Source organism: Eriocheir sinensis, chromosome 61 (genome assembly GCF_024679095.1).
Source record: "Eriocheir sinensis breed Jianghai 21 chromosome 61, ASM2467909v1, whole genome shotgun sequence".
Lineage (NCBI taxonomy): Eukaryota > Metazoa > Arthropoda > Malacostraca > Decapoda > Varunidae > Eriocheir > Eriocheir sinensis.
Genome location: NC_066569.1, coordinates 6140137 through 6165136, shown reverse-complemented (window position 1 = coordinate 6165136; position 25000 = coordinate 6140137). Strand labels below are relative to the sequence as shown.

Genomic DNA, 25000 nt, shown 5'->3' with positions numbered 1-25000 from the left:
CCAATCTATATAAACCTCTCGACAGTGTCCCTTTCTTTTCCTTGCGACTCCAATGCCGACACCGACTCCACACCCTACGTCCAACACACAAACTCCACCCAAACTAACCTAGCCCAACTTATCCACCCTAACCTATTTAACCTATCGACAAAACCCCTTTCTTCTCCCTCCCTCAGACCAAGAAGCACCCCGTCAACCACATCAAGCGGCCGATGAACGCCTTTATGGTCTGGTCCCAGCTGGAGCGACGGAAGATCGTGGCGCGGCACCCCGACATGCACAACGCGGAGATCTCCAAGCGGCTGGGGAAGAGGTGGAAGGCGCTCTCTGCCACGGACCGCCAGCCTTACATCGACGAGGCGGAGAGGCTGAGACTTCTACACATGCAAGAGTACCCGGATTACAAGGTAGGTGAGGATGGGATAGATGGGGATGGGGAGATGGGAAAGGGGAAGTTAAGGATGGGTTGGAAAATGGGTTTGGGTTATTTCGGAAGGGTTTCAGATGGGGATGGGAAGATGGGTATGGGGTTGGAAGATGGGGACGGGGAAGTTAAGAAAGGGTTGAGATGGGTTGGGGTCACTTGGGAAGAGTTTCAGATGGGGATGAGGATGGAAAGACAGGGATGGGGAAGTTAAGGATGTGTTGGAAAATGGGTTTGGGTTATTTCGGAAGGGTTTCAGATGGGGATGGGAGAATGGGTATGGGGTTGGAAGATGGGGACGGGGAAGTTAAGAAAGGGTTGGAAGATGGGTTGGGATCATTTGGGAAGGGTTTTGGGGTGTTAGGGAGCGTTGGGAATGGGTTGGGGTCATTTGGGAAGGGTTTTGGGGTGTTAGGGAGCGTTGGGAATGGGTTGGGGTCATTTGGGAAGGGTTTTGGGGTGTTAGGGAGCGTTGGGAATGGGTTGGGGTCATTTGGGAAGGGTTTTGGGGTGTTAGGGAGCGTTGGGAATGGGTTGGGTTCATTTGAGAAGGGTTTTGGGGTGTTAGGGAGCGTTGGGAATGGGTTGGGGTCATTTGGGAAGGGTTTTGGGGTGTTAGGGAGCGTTGGGAATGGGTTGGGGTCAGTTTGGAATGGTCTCAGATGGGTCAGGGTTTATTTGGAAAAGATTTTGGGGGGAAGGGGAAGGTTGGTCTGTTTTCATGAAGACAAAAGAAAGCAAAAAAACACTAACTCAAATATTCATCAAAGATTCTCTCTCCTTTCCCTTCTCTTCTCCTTTTGCTCCTCTCTCTTCCAACTCCTTCAAAATATCCTCTCATCCTCTTCCAACCCTTCCTTCCTTTCCGCTCCTCTCTTTCCTTCTTTCACCCTCTTGCAACGCCCTTCTCTCCTCCCTCCTCCTCTCTTCTTCTACTCCTCTCTCTTTCGTCCTTCTTTCTCTCACCCTCTTGCAAAACCCTTCCTTTCCTCTCTTTTCCCTTCTTCTCCTCCTCTTCCCGCCCCTCCCGCTGCAGTACCGCCCAAGGAAGAAGGCTCGTCTCCTCCCATCCTGTGTGCTGTCCTCCCGCTCCCCCTCCCCCGGCTCCTCCCCGTCCTCCTCCCGCCGGAAGAGACGCCCGGCGGTCAAACTCCTGTCTTCTACACGTCTCCGCATCACCGTAACCAGCCCCAAGCGATCTCCCACCCCCGCGCCCAAGAGGAAGAGGACACCAGCAGGAGGAGGAGCAGGAGGAAGAGGAGGAAGAGGCAAGGGAGGGGCTGAGGCATCACAAGCAACAGCAGCAGGAGGAGGAGGAAGGCAAAGAAGAAGGGGAAGGAGGGAGACCAAACCAAAAAACAGAGAAGGTTCCGAAGGGGTCAAGGCTCCCAGCGGAACCCCCCGAGCGAAGAGACGCCGCGGGGGGAACAGAGGAGGCGCCCGGGGGACCAAGAGGATATCCAAGGGCTTCTCCACGCCCCCTACGCCCCCCTCCCCCTCCTGCCCCTCACCTATTCTGTTCTTGGACGAGGATTCTGACCCCCCCTCCCCCCTCCCCTACTCCCTCCTCGGCCCTTGCTCCGTGCTGGACACCCCCACTCCCTCCCCCGAGCCGGCGCGCCCTCTCTTCACGTCCAGGGATTCACAGGACTCCTTGGGTGACCTCGCCTACCTGACGGACATCCTGAAGGTAAGGTTTGGGTTGACCTGAGTCGACCTGTGATGGGTATAATTTTTTTTCATTTTTTTTTTTTATCATTTCAGAGTAATAATTAGTGAAAAAAAAGATGCTAGAAAAGTGAATAAAGAAAATAGATGGGAGAAAACTAAATCTCTCTCTCTCTCTCTCTCTCTCTCTCTCTCTCTCTCTCAACCCAAACAGATGTCACCAGAGTTCCACGTTGACCTCGACCTCTCCCCCGACCTTGACCTGAGCTCGACCCACGTGACCTCCGCCCCCTCCATGACCTCCACCACCCACGCCTCCTGCACCTCGTCCCCCGGGTCACACTTCGAGTTCTCCTGCACCCCCGACGTGGCTGACGCTCTTTGTGACGTGGGGCTCAACGTTTCGGACTGGCTCGACCCTTCCCTCAGCCTCATCTGCTCCTAAGGTCACTGAGAACAGGTGTGCGGGCAGGTGTGTGGGAGGGAGAAGGAGAAGAAAGATGTGTGTGTGTGAGGGAGTGGGAGAGGGAGAAGAAAGGTGTGTGTGTGAGGGAGAGGTAAATGGAAGGTGTGTGACAAGGTGTGTGTATGTGATTAGCAGGGACAGGTATATGTGTGTGTGTGTGTGTGTGTGTGTGTGTGTGTGTGTGTGTGTGTGTGTGTGTGTGTGTGTGTGTGTGTGTGTCCAGAAAAGAAAAAAAAGGAGGTATTACCCAATCCTCTTCTTAGGGTAACTATTTATACATGACTTCTTTATCTGGTAACAGTGGACACATGGCTCACTGTGTTGTCTGATCCACTACAGAAAAACGAGGATACCAAGAACTTTGTCTACTTGCAATGCAGAAAAAAGTCCTATATATTTGTCTGGTATTACTGAAAAAAAAATATATATACGTACTTTGTTTGGTAACACTGAAACGTTACTGAAGGTTGTTTGTCTGGTAACACTTGGAAATATTACCGAAAGTTCGTTTGGTAACTGTGAAATAAGTAATGAAGCTTGGTAACACTGAAAAAAAAGTGTTATTTTATCCAATGTAGTTTATCTGGGAACACTGCAATAGTACTCAACTTTTGTCTGGTAACACTTGGAAATATCACCTGATGTTTGTTTGGTAAATGTAAAGAAAAGATTTTGAAGTTTTTGGTAACATTGAAAAGGTGTTATTTAGTCTGGTAACATTGACAAAAGTGGTATATATTGTCTTAACATTGAAAAAAAAAAAAGTATATAGTCTTAACATTGAAAAAAAAAGTATATATTGTCTTAACATTGAAAAAAAGGTATATATTGTCTTAACATTGAAAAAAAGGTATATATTGTCTTAACATTGAAAAAAAGGTATATATTGTCTTAACATTAAAAAAGGTCGTATCTATTGTCTCTTAACATTGAAAAATACTGAACTGTTGCTTGTTTGGGAACACTGCAATATCATACTCAAGTTTTGCTCTGGTAACACTGCTGCGAAGGTACGGATGCTTCTGTACCTGAGCTTGTTTGTCTGGCAACACTGAATAAAAAAAACGGTCTCTGAAGTGTTAGAAAAAAGTTGCCTTCCTGCACTTGTTATTGAAAAGGGTGAACAATATTTTTTTTTTATGTGGCAACAACACGAGAGCACAAACTGAACTGGTAGCGCACATAAAAGTATCTAAGGTTGTGTTGTTTGTCTGGTAACACTGAGAAGTAGAAAAAAATATGTGAAAAACGGAAAAAAAATTAAGCAAGTATTTTTTGTCTGGCAACACTGATGAACCGCGAGAGAAAAAGAAAAAGAAGTTAAAGAAATGTGTGAAAAAGTAAAAAAAAAAAAAAAAATCAATCTAATTTTTGTCTGGCTATACTGATGAACCGAAAGAGTTAGAGAAGAAGAAAAGAAAAAAAAAAAACTTGTGAAAAAACGAAATATTAAAGCCGTATGAACCGAGAGAGTGAGAGAGATAAAGAAAAAAAAGAAAAACCGTGTGAAAATGAAAGTGAAAAAGGGTGAAAACCCAAGCTTGTTTACCTGACCAGAGTGACGGACAGGTGTGTGGGCAGATAACCTCAGCAACGCAACCTTTACCTGGAAGCGGTGACGTCACACAGGTAACCCGTGTACACCTGTGTTGGCCGTGTACGTGACCTGTCCGTGTACTCCTTAGGGGAACACGTTTTTTCTCACCTGTTTTCCGCTAATGAGACACAGGTGAGAGGGAGAGAGAAAGAGAGAAAGGGAGAGGAAGGAGGAAGAGAGAGGAAGATGAGGAAAGGAAGAGAGAGAAGAGTATAAAGAGGAACATGTATCAGTCTTTTGTACTCCTCTTTTCTCCTCTCCTCTCTCCTCTTTCCTCTTTATCTTCCGGTGAGAGAGGAAGAGAAAGAGAGAAGAGAAAGAGGAACATGAATTAGTAACTTCTATTCTTCTTTTCTTCTCTTCTTTCTTTTCCTTCCCTCTACCTTTAATGATGAAGAGATAAGAGGAAGAGGAAGAGAGAAGAGCAGAAAGAGGAACATGAATCAGTAACTTCTATTCCTCTTTTCTTCCCTTCTCTCTCCTCTTTCCTCTTTATCCTCTCCTCTAATGATCTTGTGGCAGGGAGAAGGAAGAAGAGGAGGAAAGAGAGGAAGAGGAAAAAAGAGGAGGAGGGAAAGAGAGGAACATTACCCAGCCAATTAGACTCTTTTCCTCCCTCCTCTTTCCTCTTTTCTCTCCTAAGTCTCCATGATTTTTGAGAGGAGGAAAACAAGAAGAGGAAGAGAGAGAAGAGGAAGGGGAAAGAGGAACGGACATTATCAGTTAATTAATCTTCTTTTCCTCCTCCTCCTCTTTCCTCTTTTCTCTCTTTATTCTCTCCATGACTTTTGAGAGGAGGGTAACGAAAAGAGGAAGAGGAAGAGAGAGAAGAGGAAGAGGAAAAGAGGGAGGAACATAACCCAGTCAATTACCTCTCTTTTCCTCCTTATTCTCTCTCTTTCTCTCCTCTCTCTTCATGATTTTTTGAAAGGAGAACGAGAGAAGAAGAGGAATAGAGAGAAGAGGAAGAGGAAAGAGGGAGGAAACATATACCACTGAATTAGTCCTCCTATCCTCCTTGCGCTCTCTCTCTCTTTCTCTTCCCCTTTCTCCTCTTTCTCCTCCCAGGCTTTGTAATGAGAATGAGGTTCAGACTCGAGGTAGAAATAAGCCTCTTTTTTATATACCTTTGTACCCCCATGAAATACTGGACCCATTCTCTTTGTGATCACCGTTTTCTACGATATTCGATTTGACCGGAATTTTGTGATTTTGCCCGACTCAATTATAACCAACGGGCCTCCCTCTCATGTATATTGATGTATGGAGAGAGAGAGAGAGAGAGAGAGAGAGAGAGAGAGAGAGAGAGAGAGAGAGAGAGAGAGAGAGAGAGAGAGAGTAGGGTTGTGAAGTGTAACCATTAGAAATATTACTATCACCGTCAAACATTTATTCCACATATATACTTGCATACATTTTTGATATCTTTTTTACATATATATCTACGTATGGATAGTTGATGGACCGGCTTGTGTATATCAACGCTGTAAGGTAGATGTTTGTAGGGTATAGCGAACTTTTCTTCTGAACATTCTAAATCACCCTAGGTCTAGTTTCCCTGTTCATTTTTTTTATATATATTTTTTTATCATTAATGCATTTTTTCCCGTCATTTATCATTCACAAACTCGTCCATTTTTTTTTATATTTGAGAGTCACTCATCTTTATTTTTGTTTTCCTGTTTTTTTTTTCATTCGTGCAATTTTCATGTCATCATTTTTCACTCTCATTCATTTGGTCACGTTCCTCAAATTCATCATCTGCGAATTCATCCATTTTCTTTTCTTTTTTCATTCTCATTTGTCATAGTTCTAGTTTTTTATTTGTTGCTGTTTTTTCTCATGTATTTTCACATCATTTATCATTATCAAAAAAGTTGGGTACGTTTTCCACATCCATCATCCACGAATTTATCCATTTTGTGTCTATTTCGTTCTTATTCCTCATAGTTTTAATTTTCCATTTTTTTCCATTCATTAATTTTTCACATCATCATTTATCACTATCATTAAGTTGGGTACGTTTTCCACATTCATCATCCACGAATTCAACCATTTTGTGTCTATTTCGTTCTTATTCCTCATGGTTTTAATTTTCCACTTTTTTACATTTTCTTTTTCCACGTCATCATTTATCAGTCATTAATTTGGACATATTCATCAAATCCATCATCCCCGAATTCACTCATTTTTGGTCTATTTCATTGTTATTCAGCATTGTTTTCATTCATTCTCCAAGCCATTCATTATCATTACTCATCTCTACACGGTATATATTCACTTTTATCATTCGCAATTTCATCCATTTTTTCATTTCAATTTTCTACTTTTTTTTTTTTATTCTCCCAAACATCAAACAGTCAAAACATTCATCCATTTTCCTTTCCCGTTTTCTTTGCGTTCTCATCAAAAGCCACAACAGTATCCCATTTTCTCCCCCAATCACCGCTCCGTTTCCCGTTTTCACTCACTCGATGTTCCGATTTCGTTACAACACTCCCCGTTTTCGTCCAATCCCCAAGTCCCGTTTTCTTTGTTCCATCTCGTCTCGATACCAAATAGACCAAGACAACTCTGTACACGCACTGGATGTTGTTATTGTTGTTGTTGTTGTTGTTGTTGCTGTGTGTGTGTGTGTGCGTGAGTTGAGATTGGCAGCTGCTAACCACCGAAACGCCTACCTGGCAACCCCCCCCCCCCTTGAGGCACATAAACTATAACAGAAAACGGATTCCTTTCATGGCTAGCTACGATAAACTTGGCTCTTGTGCAGTGTGTGAAAATATTGATGTTTCGAAAACGGACTTAACGAAAAAAAATAGTGAAGGAAAAGTGGAAAGCGAAAGAAATACATAAGACAATAGCGGTAACAGAAGTGAAAGAATATAAAAGAAAGATAGAAGAGTGACAACCAGAGGAAAGAAAGAATGAGAAAGTGAAAAAGAAAGCGAAAGAAGGGAAAGAAAACGATACACAAGACAGAGATAAAAATAAAGATAAAAGTGATAACAGGAACGAAAGAGAATAGCAGAAGAATAGAGGAGTGTTAACCAGAGGGAGGAGACAATGATTGAAGTGAAAAATAAACAAAAAAAATGAGGTTGGTGATGAAAAGTGGCGATCAAAGACAGGAAGGAAAGAAATGACACTTGGAAACGCGTAAAACACCCGAAAGAGGTAACAAAAAAAGTAGGGAAAAATCGAAGGAAAGGAGAGGAAAAGAAAGTCCTAAAAAAAAGAAGTATAATCAGCGAATGAATGAAAAACGGATGAAAAGAAAATAACGCTTGGAGGGATGAAGTAAAAGAGGAAGAGGGATAAAAAAATAACAGAAAAAACAAACAAACTGTGATTCTTTTTTATACTTTCTATACCCCGCACCTCTTCCATCATCACCACCAGCAACCAGGAATACACCCCCCAAAAAAAGTAAAGAAAAACAACAGACAAACCGAGCAGAAATAAAATATAGAAACAAAACCATCACTTTTACCATCAACAGGAGCAATACACAGAACCATCAGCAGGAACAGTAGACAGACACATCAACAGGAGAAGTAAGAGAGACAAGGAACTACCATCACCATCACCAGAACTACTACTACTGTTACCATCACCAGTAGCGCGAACCGAAACAACAGACCAGAAACACTAAACAGGAACAGCAACAGAGACAAACCAACCACCATCACCAACAGAAACAGACGCAAAGGTAACAGCAATATATACAGTAGAGAAGAGGAGGAACAAGAGGAACAACAGAACCAGACGAAGAAGATAACAGAACCAGAAACAGTAGCCAAGAGGAGGAGGAACAACGGGAGAACGCCAGCATCATGAGTGGACAGTTAGTTAATTGGACTTTCCACAGAGGCTCCGTTGGCAGGACTGGATTAGACGAGGAGAATCAAACACTATCCTCACCCCGGAGCTGCTAAAGCCTCTCTGAATCCCTCGCTGTCTCTCCTGTTACCGAGTGGGGAAGGCTTGTCCTCGCCCTGCTTACTACCGTCTACTCGGAGGGTCAGGAAAAATGGGGTGAGGAAGGATGCAAGGATACAGCAGAAGGGGATGAAGGATTGGGTGGTGGATAAAGGATTAGATTATTAGATGGTTGAGGAAGGATGTGATGGAGTTTGAACGCGCAGAGTTGAAGGATTGATGAGATATTGGTGGATTAAGATTTTCAAAGTGGAAGGATACGGCAGAAAGGGGATGAAGGATTGAGTGGTGGATAAAGGATTAGATTATTGGATGGTTGAGGAAGGATGTGGTTGAGTTTGAAGGCGCAAAGTCATAGGATTAATGAGATATTGGTGGATTAAGACACAGAGGATATGAAAAAGGAACGCACTGGTAAGAAAGATCCAAGGACTGACTGTTTTCTCCGCCTCTTACGTTTCACACCATTTTACTCTTGTTTCCCCTTAATGCCAAGAAGGAAAGAAAACGGACCCAAAGAAGATCTGAACCCAGCTTTGGCCACGACACCATAAACCGCTTTTCTGTATTCTTTTTTATGCACTTCACTTTCTACAGATAATGTGTTGCTTCTGTTTAAAACTCTACAATATTCTCCCTCACAAACCACAAAGAAAATGAACCCCAGTGAGTGTTATTTTTATTATTCTCATCGATCGTTTTTACTGCAGAAGCTTCAATTTGCTCCCGTCCCAACAAAATAACTTTCTGCAGTGTCTCCTCTCACAAACTACGAAGAAAACGGACTCAGCGTTCCCCACTGTACCTCTACAAGCGAGAATTCTATTACTTTTCTTTTCAGCCATAGTGCTCTCTACAGAAGACTTAACTTGCTCCTTTCCCAACAAACTAATGTACTGAAGTGTCTCCCCTCACAAACTACAAAGAAAACGAATCCTACGTTGCCCACTGCCTATAAAAGCGAGTGTTCTTTCATCTTTTCTTCATCGTTCTTTCTACAATAGACATGACTTGCTTCTGTCTCAACAAAACCTACTGCAGTGTTTCCCCTCACAAACTAAAACAGAAAACGGACCCTGCATTGCCCATCCCTTCCAGAAATCAGTGTTTTGGTATTCTAATTCCCTAAGCTTCCTACACTGGATTTGACTGAATTCTAACCCGTCATCAAATGCCTTTTACAGTTGCCTCGTCATTTCCACAAAGAGAATTGGACCAACGTTGCCATCCACCCCCAGAAAAAGGACTATTTTTGTATACCAATCCCTCAAGCCCCTGCAGTGATTCCAACTTGCTTTTGCCTCCCTTTAAACGCATTCTACCAATCCCCTTCACTTCGCACCCCGCCACACCACATCCCACCTTTCACCACCTGTGTTAGTTCATCCTGTTCTCGTTAGTGGGTTTACGTGGCCCTCGCTCCCACTGATCCTTGGAAGATACCCACCCACCACACCTGTACCTGACGTCAATTAAGTTCAACACCTTCACGGATATGAGGTGAGAGGAGGGACGATGGAACCTGACCACTGGAGGATAGGGAGGATCGACATATACTTATCCTCTTCAAACTCTTTTTCTAGATTGTGACCTGGTTTTTATTTTACTATCCCTCAAGACACGTACAGAAGCCTCTTGGCGCTACTTGAAACCTGTGTGTCTCTTGCTACATGTCTATTTATGAAGAAGAGAGGACCCAGTGAAAAACAAAAGAATGCCCAACTAACATCCTCAGTTTAATCAAGTTGGAAGGGAAGGTCCAATTCAAAGTAACTAACTAACCAAGAACTTTCCTTTAGTCTGCTGCTCAAGAAATCGTGACGCGTTGCTCCGAAGTGAGATGTTTAAAAGAAGAACGCACATATAGAAGACTACATTAAAAGGGAAACTAAAACAGGAAACCGTTTGAAAATTGAAAAAAAAGTAAGAAAGAAAACGATATATGGGAGAAAACAGAAAATGGGAAACGCATGAAATCGAAAAGTACCTCCTCATGGAAACAGACCAAAGACAAAACGAATGAAAAAGAAAAAAAACATGAAACAACTACCTCCGCATGAATGAAAACAGACCAAAGAAAACGAGGAAAACCGTACGATAGAAAACTGCCACACTGCCGTGCCGACCAAGGGGGTGACTTCGCCATTGTCTGTGTACATACATACCGTTGTGACCCAGAGATCACTGCATTTCGTCTTCACCGTCGACAGTTTAGTGAAAGTCTCGATAATCATGTAAATCAATGCTGTCCAATTGGTCCCAAAATCACTGCCGTCTTGTGAAATGAGAGAGAGAGAGAGAGAGAGAGAGAGAGAGAGAGAGAGAGAGAGAGAGAGAGAGAGAGAGAGATTGTTACACTGGTGGCAGCGGTGAGATACAGAGAGAGAGAGAGAGAGAGAGAGAGAGAGAGAGAGAGAGAGAGAGAGAGAGAGAGAGAGAGAGAGAGAGAGAGAGAGAGAGAGAGAGAGAGAGAGAGCACTGCAATAGCATCACCTAATTAATTGGTCATTAGTAAACTTTGTCATATATTTGCAGTAGTTTTTTCCCTCATGTCTTCAAGGGAATTCAAGCCAAAATTTTGCTCCTACTTCTCATCGTTTATTATGCCAACCTATATGATTCACCCATAATAATAATAATAATAATAATAATAATAATAATAATAATAATAATAATAATAATAATAATAATAATTGAATGTTACACTAGATGCATGCGATTTACGAAGTACAAGTAATTTTTCGTTCAGTTAATAGTCTAAACCACCTTGTTGAGCTAATTATTACTGTGGTCACCTTAGAATATTCTTTTTTGCATTTTGAAAGTTTAATAATGATGGAGGTTTTAATGAGATAATCACAATGTTATTTATACACGAGCTTCAAGAATTAGACCAGTTAAATTAAATCAGATTATTATTATTATAGAAAAAGAGAATTTATTTATTCATGATAGTTTTCAAATATATATGTTTCAAAGCAATGTTATGAGGGTTCAAATGCTAACGAGAGAAAGGTTTTGGGCCAGACCAGGAATATGTGTGTGTGTGTGTGTGTGTGTGTGTGTGTGTGTGTGTGTGTGTGTGTGTGTGTGTTGGCCTTAAATGCATTCAAATTACGTCTAAATACACAATTAAGTTAAAAAAAATAGATTAACACGATTACAATTACGGTTTTCATACTTTTCCAAAAACTTTTCCAAAAAACGAGTGCAAGAAATAGTTAAAAAATCCATAAAGGTCAACTTCCTGTGATGCACTTCCAAACGCCTTTCAAAACCCTAAATTCCACACACACAAAACAAACATGAGGTTAAAAAAGCTTGTACATATACTTTTTTATAACGCCAACCTTCGACCCCTTCACCCCTTCGTCTCTCCCTATGATAAATCCTTTTTTTGTAATCCTTTTTGTACCGCCGGAAGGAAAACTTAGTACATAAACCGTCGCTGTATGGCAAGTAATGATTGTACTACTACTAAGGCTGTAATATTGGAAGTAGAAATAGCCGTGGTAACCGTAACATAAGTAGACGATAGCGTTGGTGTGTGTCGTAGGGTTGAACTAACCAAATATATCACTAGGGAGTAACTTAGCCAATAACGTGATGTGTGTGTGTGTGTGTGTGTGTGTGTGTGTGTGTGTGTGTGTGTGTGTGTGTGTGTGTGTGTGTGTGTGTGTGTGTGTAGTGTTGCGTGTGTCCAAACTATCCATCAATAGGGGAAGGTCAGAGTTGCTTGTCACTAGGGGGCAGCACAGGCGCGACCTCTGCTGCCCCCTACCGAGACACAGCTTTGCAGACCTCCCATTCTTAAGGCATTATTCTTATTCTTAGCGGATGTTACTCGTAGAGGTTTTTACATTTGTACTGGGCTAATTTGTAAGTTACTACGTACACTGGTAGCGAGTCAGTCATATGCTTTGTGATAGTACGTTTTATAAGCAACCGTGAGTGATTTCCGACGTGCTAAATACTTGTACGATAGCTATTACTACTGTTTACTACTCCTGTACTATTGCTACTATTACGTGTTTCTCTCTAGAAGGAGAAAAAGGCAAAGCAGAAAAGTCGATTTTTTACACTTTTTTTACCTGATAAGTCTAATGGTAATTCTCTTTCTGTGTGTGTGTGCGTGTGTGCGTGCGTGTTGTGAATGTAGGAAACAATGTCTTTGTAAGTTTAGGCAACACTTAAAGGAAAACAAAAGAAAACAAAAAAGGTGGTAAAGATACTACGTTTTAATAATTGGTGCTAAAGATAGCAAGCAAATGTCTTGAGTTATTTTTTATACGGTCGCAGTTGTTAAGGATCTGAAGTGAATTACGTATTTTCACAATGTTTTGGTCGCTCGAACGTTTCGCTGAAGGTAAAAAAAATATATAAGGTTTATTTAGAAATTTTACGTTTTTTTTGTTTTATATTATTTTTTGTTGTGAATTTCCTTAAATATTCTGTTTCAAAATTCTCAAGAAAAGGTATAAATACTTTCTATATAAAAAAATTTCAAACGATATGATTTTTCTTTTATTTTCTTTTACTCCATTTTTCTCGAATTCCTTTGATTTATGTTTGTGTTTTTATGTATTTCTTAAACTTATGGGCATTCAAAAATAGTGTCAAAGAAAGGCGCTGCAAGTTGCTCAAAAAGATAAAAGTGACAAAAAGGAAAAAAAAAAGAGTAAGTGAAGGCGGTCGAAAAAAAAAGAACAAGACGCGATTGTGACGTCACCAGAAGTCCACCAATCACAAGCGACGCGCCCCGAATCCCTGTCTTCTGATTGGCTGGTTCAAATCTTTTCGTTTTTAATTACAGAACGCGATGACGTTACGTTGCCAAAGAACAAAATAATATGAAAAAAACTTATAAAAACAAAACAAAAACTTGAAAAATGAAAAAAATAACAATTAGCGCACTAGTTAGGTAATTAGGTAGATAGTTAATAAATTTTTATACTACTCTGTGGGTGTTTTCATAATAATAATAATAATAATAATAATAATAATAATAATAATAATAGGTGTAGGTATTTTGGAGCGACTGGGTAAACAAACAAAGCAAACAAGTAAACAAACAGATAAACAAGAAAACAAAACTCCACTGTCTTTAGAGTTGTTGTTTACTCCTGTTTATCTTGTTTATGGTTTGTTGTTTTGTTTGTTATGCCATTCGCTGTTTGGTTGTTTGCTTGTTTTCTCGTTAGCTTGTCGATTGGTGTTCGTGTAGGTAAGAAAAAAAAGAAACAGGAGGAGGAAGAAGAAGAGGAGGAGAAGGAGAAGGAGGAAGAGGTGGAGGAGAAGGAGTGTGAATTGTGTAAACGTGTAGAGAGTAGAGGCTCCGTTTTCTCTCTCGCCGTTTTCTTTGCCGCTGACGCACTCAATAGAAGGGATACTGTGTTAGATTAGTGTGTGTGCTCGTTTTCCTTCCCTCCCCGCCCCGTTTTCTTTCATATTTTGGGGGGATGATTGAACAAAATGGATCCTAATCAAGTTCTCTCTCTTTATCTGTTACTCTCTATTACTGTTTATCTCTTGTCAATTCTCTATTGCAACTTTTTCCACTTCTTACTGAAAATTATCCTTATTCTTTCATTTACAAAGAGAGAGAAAGAGAGAAAGAGAAAGAAAGTAAAAGAGCAAATCAAGTTCTCTCTTTTTTTCTTTCTTTCTCTCTTCCTGTTCATCTCCTTCCATTTGCCTCTAAAATTCCCTCCACTTCTTATTTCTTATCTTCATTCTTTCATTTACAGAGAGAGAAAGAGAGAGAGAAAGAAAGTAAAAGAGAAAAATATAAATAAATCTCAAAATGTTCAAAATTTCTCCTTATAAATATTATCTCGTCGCTGATTGGCCGTCTCGCTGTGACGTCAGCAAGTGGGCGGCTCAAGAGGAAGAAGGAGCGGAAGGGGAGGGGGAGGGGAGGAAGAGAGGGGCAAGCGTAGATGTCGTCGCCTTGCATGATGTAAAAAGAGGATAAAGAGAATACCTGAGTCACCCAGTAAGTGTACTACGCTTTCTATCAATACCGACGCTCCCATTTCGTTTTCTTTGGCTGTTTTCAAGGGTTTCTATACTTTCTTTTGATATTTTCCCTCGTATAACAGTCACTTGTTTTACTTGCACTTAATATCCCTGTCCACTTTTATATTCGTTTACTTTAACAGACCTCATATTAGTATTCCGATTTAGAAGAAGAGTATGACGTATTTCTCTCTTAGTGTTCCCTTGCTCCATACTCCCGTTTTCTTTCTACGATATTTATTTGTCTATCTCAACTTGCATGCGTAGATTCTCTCTCCTTTCTTCGCATTGACAGACGCGTTTGTGGTTGCAAGGTGACAAGAGAACAAAATTAAACCGCAAAATAACAAAGAATGAGACGCAAAAAATCACGTTAAAGGAGTTCGCCTCGAAAAGTCGCAAAGGAAAACGCAATCAAGGGTCAAAGAAAACGTTTAGTGAGCCCTGCGCGTGAAGGGGAGCTGAAGTAGACCTGCGGAACCTCGAAGCGTCCACGACACCACGTTGATTAGAAAGGGTGTGTGTTCGTCTGTTTGTAGCGCCATTCCTGTCAGTACTCACGCCAGGAAAAGAAGAAAACCCTCCAGAAAATTCGTGTACTCAGGCCTAGAAAAGAAGAAGTGCAAAAATAAGGGTTTAATACAAAGGTGAATTTCTTGTTAATACAGTGCGATTCTAAACTATCAAAATAAAGGTCCAATAAAAAGGTTATTCCCTTGACAGTACAGTGCAATTCTAAACTGTCAAAATAAATGTTCAATTATAAAGCGAGAAGTCGTATACCCATTGAAACCTTGCTCGAACTGTATTTCTTTTTTCGTACGAGTTCAATTTCCTGCTTTTTTGTTCCCACCGTGAGTACTAATAGGAGAGGAGCGTACAAACAGGCGAACCAATCCAAGCTGAAGGTGACTCAGGTGAAACAGCGCCGCCCACCTTGTCCACGAACACCAGTGGGGCAAGCGCTTCCTGGCAAGGGACCCAACCCGTGACCCGTTTTCTTTCTCTTCTTGGTTCGCCACTGGTCCGTTTTCTCTCAAGGTGTATAATTATTTTTTAAGGAAATCTGACCGAGATGAGGCCGATTGGTGATGTGATGATGAAAGAGCTTCCTTCCGTGTGTTACTTTCGTGAGTTCGTCCAAATTTGTAACGATATATAATCAGAAATAATACAAAGAAGTTTCCTCATTGAAACGTCTAAATAAGTCTGCTTTAAGTGAAGTTTCGCGATATTTCTGTTCATAAATTAAGTGACGAAAATAATTGAAAAGTAGGATACTACAGATATTAACTGAAAATTTTGAATCAACTGATAATGACCTTAAATTATAAAGAAACGGAGCAACTGTTGATCATTTAACTGTTGTGATTCGCTGGGAAGTGACTGAATACGTATTAATCTAAAAATAACTTCTTGACTAAGTTTAAACATAAAGCAACGTTCATCGGGTCACCCTAACATATCAAAACATTCTTCACTAAAGCATCAGAAAGGACCCATCATTACCCTTCTTAGCAGAACGGTAACGTGACCTGGAAGGAGGCCGCGCGAGCCGAGAGTCATTAGTTCAGGGTCGTGGTGTGGACACGCGCCGCAGCTTGAGGCGGACGTACTGGCGGGCTAAGTCAGGGTCACAGAATGGCGTCACTCCCTTAGGCTTAAGTTTGGGTGTGTGGGCCAATTTGTACGCGCCATACTAATTAGTAATCATTAAGAAAGCATTACTCTAGGAAACTGAACTGAAGGATTAAAATTGAATGTAAACAAAATTCCTCTGGTACTAGTTTCACATTACATTTTACATTACATTGCATTTTACGCCTCAGTTCAGCTTCCAAGGTAATTCTTTTTTTATTTTTTATTATAATGAGTACTAATAGGAATGCTGCGTACAGACTGGCGGACACACTTTACTCAATGTTTTATCATGCGTAAGGTTAATCTCTCTCTTTAATTAACTTGTCTCAGTACTACCACGTACGTACTCTTAGGAAGAAGTCTTTTGCAACATAACATAACATATATTTTATAGTAGACAACCCCCACCACCAATAACCATAGGCTGTGTGTACTCAAATATTTTATACAACTTAGTAGACGTAAAATGTTTCAATCTCTCTCTTTAGTGTAAGTACTAATAATAACAATAATATTAACTCGTATTGCTACTATTACTACCGCTTAACTGATGCCATTGTAAGTGTAGAAGACAGAAGTGGAGCGCCAAATGTTAGTAAAAATTGGGATTGAAAAGCGTGACATTTAAAAAAAAAACTTACGGTCAAAATTGAGACGCTGGAAGGATCTGGACCAATGATTGTTAACCTTCGGGAAAAGTTTGTCATCGTCTTGATTAGGAAAAAAAATGTTTGCTGATTGGAATGTAGATTGATTTTTTTTCTCTTTTACTTTAAATGTAATACACGAATCGAAAAAAAAAAAAACCCTGATGGTAATGACAAAATGATTGGAAATTGGACACTAGATTGATTAGATCCTCTGCTCTCATCATCATTTATCGACACATTACAAAACATACACAAAATATTTACATTATAATAAGAGTAACGGAGAAAAAAAGTGAATGAAAGTGATCGAAAATTGAAAAGTAGAATGATTCGTTTGTTTCCTTTGATAACACTGAAATACACATAACATTTGAAACCCACGAATATATGATACATGTGGACTCTTGAACGAGCTTAAAAGAAAATAAACGAAAACGAGACAAAGTGATTGGTTATTGGACAGAAGACTGATTCGTTATTCTCCTTTAATCATCGTTTAAATACTGATCATAAAAAAAAATATATATACAAGCAAGTCGATCAAAATATAGTAAAAAAGAGAAAAAAAATGTGGAAACTGATTGGTGATTTGTAACAGACTGATTCTTTGTTGTTTTTCATCGTATAATTCAAATAGTTAAAGAAATAATGAGCGAAAAAGAAAAGAAAAAGAGAAAATAGTTGAGCTTTACTGAAATTGAATATCTATTTAATACTGTGGTGATTGTTTTTTTTTATTATTTGCTCTCTTTCAATAATCATCATTCGAAATACTGATAGTGGAATACATACGAAAGTCTTAAACGAAAATAAAAAAAAGAGGCAAATGAAATAAAAAAAAAGAATTATCGAGAAAATTAACTGATTGTACGAAAATATAAAAGAAAAAGAAAGTATCGGGAAAATAAAAGTGATTGTATGCTTTCATTTCACAAAGTCCTAAAAAAAACATACAATAGCAAAGATGAAATACAAGATCTTTTTTATAATTGTGAAAATGGAGAATTCTGTTGTTCTGGAAGACGTGAAAAATGAGAGAAAATAATAGAAAAAAAAAGGTTTTCAATGTTTAATTCAGAGCATAAGAGAATGAAAAAAGAAAACATTAGATAAAAATAGATAGAAAAGATTATTGTTTTTAACGCGTCCCACTGAAATAAAACACACACACACACACACACACACACACACACACACACACACACACACACACACACAAACGCACACAAAACCTGAAATCGTCCATCCAATTCATACACAAACATACACACACACACACACACACACACACACACACACACACACACACACACACACAACCTATTCATGCATACACACAAACACACACACGAATTTACAAACACATACGAATCCATACAAAATGATGAATAAACACTAAGAAACATCCTTGAATATATAACAAAACAACAGCATGACAGTGAGTCAACAGAACAGTAAACAACAACAAAAACAGGCGGAAAAAAAAGTAAAAAAAAGCAACTTAATTTACATGAAGCATAAAGCGAGACTGTTTCATTCCTGCTTCATTAAAACTCTAGTGAACCAACACACACACACACACAAAAAAAAAAAAAAGATTATTGCATCATCTATGAAATTTGCAAACGTGTTTCTGACGTCGCTTCATTATCACAAAACACTAATTCTGAGTTCGTAGCTTTTTTGATTTTATTTGTCTAGCTTAAATAAAAGAGCGAATTATTTCACTTTTTATCTTATTGTTCATTATCTAACTTTTACATTTCGTCTTTCATTGTTCCAGTTATCTATTTTTCTGCGTATTTATCCCTTTCGTCTTTTCACTTGCTTTGTTTATTCTTCTCTGTTTATTCCTCTAAGTATTCTCCGTATATCTTTTTAATTCATTGTTCATTCTCTAACTTTTACATTTCGGCTTTCATTTTTCCAGTTATCTATCTTTCTGCGTATTTACCCCTTTCGTTTTCTCTCTCTTTTTCACTTGCTTTGTTTATTCTTCACTATTTATTCCTCTAAGTATTCTCCGTATATCTTTTTAATTCATTGTTCATTGTCTAACATTTACATTTCGGCTTTCATTGTTCCAGTTATCTATCTTTCTGCGTATTTACCCTTTTCGTTTTCTCTCTCTTTTTCACTTGCTTTGTTTATTCTTCTCTGTTTATTCCTCTAAGTATTCTCCGTATATCTTTTTAATCCATCTAGTATCAGTCCGTTACATTCCTTCTTCATATCTTCTCTTTCACATTAACAAAAGAAGCAGGCATGAGACAGTTTCCAAAGTCACACAACAACTACCAAAAACTACTCAAACAATCTTACAAAACGAAAAGCCACGTTTCTATTGACTTCTTCACACTCTTTCCCCTCCCCTTCCCTACCCTCGCCTCCTTCGAATCCATACCACCATAAGCTAACCGTCACTTTCCTTCTTTTCTATCTATAACACTAACTATCAACAGCTAACTATCCCTTCGTACACTTTCAGATTCGTATATTATCACATCCGTATACGCTTCACAAACTAGCTAACAATCCCTTCCTACACAATCCCTCCGTTAACTTTCAGATTCGTTCACGTGTCACTAACTAGCTAACAATCCCTCCCTACACTATCAAATTCGTTCACGTATCACTATCAAGCTAACAATCCTTTCCTACACAATCCCTCCCTACAGTATCACATCCGTACACGCTTCACTGTCTGGTTAACAATCCCTCCATGCACAATCACATCCGTTCACGTATTACTAACTAGCTAACAATCCCTTCCCTCCCCTCATCCCTTCCGTAACACTATAACTTAACCATCCATTGTAACACTCATCACAAAGCAATACATGGCAACACTCCACCCTCCCTCTCTCCCCCCTGAACACCCTCCACTCTCCCATTCACAATCCGTTACTCAATGAGGAAATCCAATACCTTTTATTTTGGGGGTATTTTTCAAACCTCTGCGATTTAAAATTGAGGTAAGCGGATTTTTCTAAATAAATGTATAACTAAATCATTTCCTCCACGTCTAACCGAACAAATGCAACAGAAAACGTGACAAGGTTTTTGCTTTTGTGTGCAAAACATAAAATTGGGAGTTTTTAAGTCTTCTATTATATATAATGATGATATTCTCTTTTTAAACTTCCAAGACGAAAATGATGTAAAATTTAATCAGTTTTCCGTTCGACACGCCACAGAAACAGTACAGAACACGTGACGAAACTTTCGTTTTGGTATGCAGAACAAAACTCGAGAAATTTTCGATACATTAGTAATATTTTCGATACAAACTGAAAATAGTTTTGTTTCATGAGATAACACACACTGAATCAGTCTCACGTTTAATCTGGCAGAAACGCAGCTGGCCACACAGATCAGTTTTCGATTTCACATAATTAGAAAAAAACCTGCAAGCTGTTTTCTCTTCCAAATTGAGTGATAGTTTATTGTCGCAAGTAAACAACAAAGGAGAAGGGAGGAGCATGCCATCCCAACCCCCAGGCAGTACACAAATTAACGATGATTCAGCATTCAGAAAATAGGTCAAATTTTATCAGTCAGGTCTTGTCCAGGGGGTGAGACGCCGAGGTTTCCGCTTCCACACCGAACACATCAATGACTTGCTTTCCGAAACCACACAACAACATCGCGTCACATAAGTTCGACTCCTTCCACAATGACATGCTCAAAAAAACGCTAAAACAGGAAAGTCCAATTATTACAACTTTTTATTTTTATTTTTACGACGGAAATAAAATGACACCACCACCACCACCACCACCACCACCACAGTACCACAACGCACAGTTTGTTTGTTAGTTTGTTTGTTTGCCTCCAGCTGCTCAATAATCTCTTGCTGCCCCGCGCAAAGAGAAGCAAACAAACACAGTCTAAAAAAGTTCGTAGTTTGGAGAAAAGAAAAAGAGGAGGAAAGTTTGAAAAATAAAGGAAATAGGAACGGTTCATCTTAGGGAAAGGAAAAATGGGAACTTTGTCGTTTGAAAGAAAGAAAAAAGATGAAGGCGAGGAAATCTATCGTTCAGTGTTTGGAAAAAGTGAAAAAAAAAAATGAAGAGTTGCGGTTGTTTGCAATGGATTGGTCACGTTTTCTTTGATTGAATGGAAGAAAACGCTTCAATCGGTGACTATTTTTAATTTTGTTACTGCTGCTGCTATATACTGCTGCCCTTGTTGTTGTTGTTGGTCTTGTTGTACTGACATTAGTTTGCGTTTGTTTGTTGATCTTCACCTGTATGGTTGCTCAGGTTAGTTAGTTAAGGTGTTTTATTTGGTCTACTAACAGTGACAATGAGCTTTTTTTTTATTTTATATTAGAGCAAGAGTTTTAATGTTTGGTTTTTCTGATAAATCGAAATTGATGTTTTTTAATGGATTTCAGACGTGAATTTCAACTTTTTTTCGCTCACATAATACACCTGGGTTCTGAAAATATGGTGACTGTATTATTCGGGTTTGTTTTTATATATTACAGCAAGAGTTCTAATGTTTGAATCTTCTGCTAAATCGAAATTGATGTTTTTAATCGATTTCAGACGTGAATTTCAACTTTTTTTTACTCACATAATACATAATCTGGTTCCTTAAAATATGGTGACTATTTTATTGTTTTTTTTTTTTTTACAGCAAAGGAGACAGTTCAAGGGCGTAAAAAAAAAGAAAACAATATTAAAGAAAAAAAGCCCGCTCGTACCAAGTTATGTGTAATGTACTAGGAAATCAATGTTTTTTTTTATATACACTAATTTCATATGTGAATCTAAATACTTATCTTTTTGGTCTCATGATGTTGTTTCTGAGAATATGGTTGTGTTTTGAAAATCTGCAATATTTGACAGGTTTGATTTCAAGGTATATTGTTTAGTTCAACGTTAAATCAGTGTTCTCGCTGCTTTCAAAGTCGAATTTATGCACATCTCTCAACTTATATGCAGTTACTGAAGATGCGGCGGTTCATGTGTTTCGCAATTCTGCAATATTCGTTAGTTTTGTGATGTGTTCAAACGTTCTATCTTTCGTACAGTTGTGTCTCGGTATGCGATTTTCTATAAGTAATTGTCTATCTAGGTATTTATCGATTTATCTATCCGTCACTCTATCCGTCTATCTACCTGTACACTTAACTATAATGGATATGTATATTTTGAATTCATGGATCTAGAGTGTCGTATTAGTATTAGTTTGTGTTATGGAACTGTGTAAGATTGCAACTTTTTCGTGTAGAGTTGGTTGGGTTACGAAGATGACGATGAAGCTGAAGTTATTGTGATGAAAATGAAGATAATGATGATAACGAAGGAAGGAAGGTTCAAGATAAGGTTACGAATGCATGAAAATGATGATGATGACGATGAAAACGAAGATAATGATGATAACGAAGGAAGGAAGATTCAAGATAAGGTTACGAATGCATGAAAATGATGATGATGATGATGAAAACGAAGATAATGATAAGGAAGGAAGGAAGGTTCACGATAAGGTATAATGAAAGGATGAAAATGATGATGATGATGATGATTATAATGTTTACAAGCACAACAGACCGATATAAAAAAAATACTAACTGATTTACAACTCCCTACAGTACAAAGTAATCTCAGCATTTTTAGTATTGTAGCTGTTAAAAGATCTTATCCAACCCTTTGTCCATCAACTCCACCCCTTTATCCATCAACTCCACCCTTTGTCCATTCAACTCCACCCTTAATCCATCAACTCCACCCTTAATCCATCAACTCCACCCTTTATCCATCAACTCCACTCTTTATCCATCCACTCCACTAACCCTTTGTCCATCAACTTCACCCTTTGTCCATCAACTCCACCCTTTGTCCATCAACTCCACCCTTACTCCATCAACTCCACCCTTACTCCATCAACTCCACCCTTTATCCATCAACTCCACCCTTTATCCATCAACTCCACTCTTTATCCATCCACCCTACCGACCCTTTGTCCATCCACTTCCGCACCCAACACCCTCATCCACGCTCACCCTAGCCATTCCCTCACCACAATCTTCATCCAACTTACATCCACACCCACACCCACGTCATTCCCTTATTCATCCACTTCATCCACAGATTTATCCATTCATTTCAACCAATTACCCATGTCTTATTAACCCTATTCATTCATCCACCCAAACCTTCATCCATCTAATACCCACATCCACATTTAATTCATATCCTTATTCATTCATTTCACCCACACTCTTTGTCCATCCAATTCCATCCAACACCCATGTCCTATTATTCGCCTCATCCATCCATTCACCCAAGCTTTCACCCATCAAACATCCAAAACAACATCCAATTCATCCACACAGTTTTCACATCCTATTCAAACCATTATTTTTATTACCCATCCAATTTTAATCATATCTTATCCATTCCATATTAACCTTATTTATCTCTTCATCTAATCATTTCACACATCATTTCAAATCATTAATAAGCAATGGTCATTTTATCCCTTTCTTCAACTTAATTTATTCCACCATTCAAATAATTAACCTTTTGCAAATTACTCTTATCCCAAATCACAGTACGAGTATTTTCATGGTTTTTTTTTTTTGCCTTTATCATTTCCACATCAGTTTCCAGTAATCATCTTTTTTTCGCGTCTTCTTTAATTCACGTAACATTTTCGTTCTCTATCTAATCTTTTTTCATTGAACTGTCCATCCCATTTTTTTAATTATGATTCCCTCCTTTTTCATTCACAGTCAATCTCATTTTTCATTTTTCACTCACTGTCCTTTTGATCTCATTCACTTTTAATAATTCTCTCCCTTTTCATTTCCAGTCCCTCTCACATCATTCATTCGCCTCTAACCCTTTCAGACCCCATCCCATTCACCACCTCAAAAAATACCTCACTTTATCTGCCCAACCAATTCCATCCCTTCCACATTCCACATATCGAAATTAATGTACAATAACGATTCAAACTACAATGTACTTACCAATTCCTTATCATCCCATTTTCCTTGCCTATCCACCACCTCCACTGAACCCCACCTCTATTCTGTTCAAATTACCTTGGCGAATAGACCCCTCCCCCGTTTTCTATGAAGTGTTTATGATTGGATAACACTCAGGCAAGCCACGCCCCTTCCACGAACCAAGAATGTGATTGGTGGATGCTGCGAAAGGTTAAATCCTATTGGTTGCTGCTGGGGTGTTATGGGCGGGGCTTATTCGTCAAGGTTGGGTGAAAAGAGTATTGTTACCTACCTACCTACCTGCCTATCCAATACCTGTTCACACCTGTCCATATCACCAATCCACACACCTGTATCACTGTTACATCTCCCAGACCATATCATTCCCCCCATCACCTCACCTCCCTACACACCCATTACACCCCCCGCCCCCCCCCCTCCTCACATCCCTGTAAAGTTCAGTATCAAAATTATTTATGTGTGTTATTACAAAAAATGAGAAAAATTTATTATGGTTCTATAGACAAGTGCAACCACAACTACTGCTACCAAAACCATGTATGTACAACCACTACAGCTACCAGCCCCACTACCATTACTATAACCACTGCTACAACTACTACCACTACTACCACTACTCAACAGTTAACAACCACATACAGACCTACACTGCCACTGCCACTGCCCCCCTCCACTACCACTACTACTACTACACCACTACACTCTCCACCACCACCACCACTATCCACCACTCCAGTATCTTGTACAGTGTGGCATTTTTTGTAGTTTGCATATATCGACTCAGTAACAATAAATAAAGACGTGAATTTCTACGATTCCTTTGTGGTTTTGTTGTTCCTTCGACGTTTATTTTTTTTTTATGCCTTGGACGGGAAACTGATGTAGACAAGAGGTGAGTAAAATTAAAGGTAGAAAATGAGTATGAGCATAAAAAAATGTAACAAAAATAATGTAAATGAAAGAAAAAATACGTCAACTCAACATAGAAAAGAAAATAAGCTTGAGAATAAAAAAAAAGTTTACAATAAAATAACAAAAAAAATATAGATAAAAAGAAGGTAAATGACAATAGAAAGCTTAGATACAAAGAAAAAAAACTAGGCATTGGACATTCTAACAACTGCAAACCGCCTGCTGCCAATACTCTCTGGTCGGAGTGCTCAAAATGTGACAATATGGAATTAAGTCTAGGGCGAGGTCCTGCCCTGCTTCACTTCTCTAAACTCGTGCCAGAGGAAGGATTACCTTATTTTTGACCTCAGTGACCTTGACCTTTGACCTTGAAAATCGAACTTGTCCTGTGTGGGTCCATTAGCAGTCCACCTATGAAGTTTCAAGATCCTAGCTGTAATGGTTCAAAAGTTATCGCGTTACAGAAAAAAAACAATTTACACAGCTGAAAACAATACCTTTCGCAAAATTCTCTTGCGGGCGGTAAAAAATGCATCAGGGAAATGAACTGTCAGAAAGAAAGCAAAATGAGGTAAGTAGAAAGCAGAAACAAATTAAAAATGGATGGAAAAGAAAAAAAGGGAAAGACATCGCGTGTCTGGTAAGGAAAATAATGTGAAAAAAGAGAAAATAAATGAAAAGATTGAAAATGAGTATG

The 25000-nt window shown here is 39.2% G+C and overlaps 1 protein-coding gene and 1 long non-coding RNA gene across 3 annotated transcripts in view; one reads left to right on the top strand and one right to left on the bottom strand.

Moving 5' to 3' along the window:
• LOC126986251 (transcription factor SOX-4-like) overlaps positions 1-2767 on the top strand; it is an 11782-nt gene extending 9015 nt beyond the window's left edge. For both annotated transcript variants that reach the window (XM_050842228.1, XM_050842227.1), the window contains exons 3-5: positions 177-407; positions 1461-2114; positions 2307-2767. In XM_050842228.1, coding sequence (XP_050698185.1) covers positions 177-407; positions 1461-2114; positions 2307-2537 — 1116 coding nt within the window. In that variant the 3' untranslated portion in view covers positions 2538-2767. The remainder of the gene's footprint in view (positions 1-176; positions 408-1460; positions 2115-2306) is intronic.
• Positions 2768-5790: 3023 nt separating this feature from the next.
• On the bottom strand, positions 5791-24591 carry LOC126986252 (uncharacterized). Its single transcript, XR_007739452.1, has 2 exons — positions 22245-24591; positions 5791-22119 (listed from the first exon to the last, which is right to left on the bottom strand). It is a non-coding gene; the product is annotated as an uncharacterized LOC126986252 (long non-coding RNA).
• Between the last annotated feature and the right edge of the window lie 409 nt (positions 24592-25000).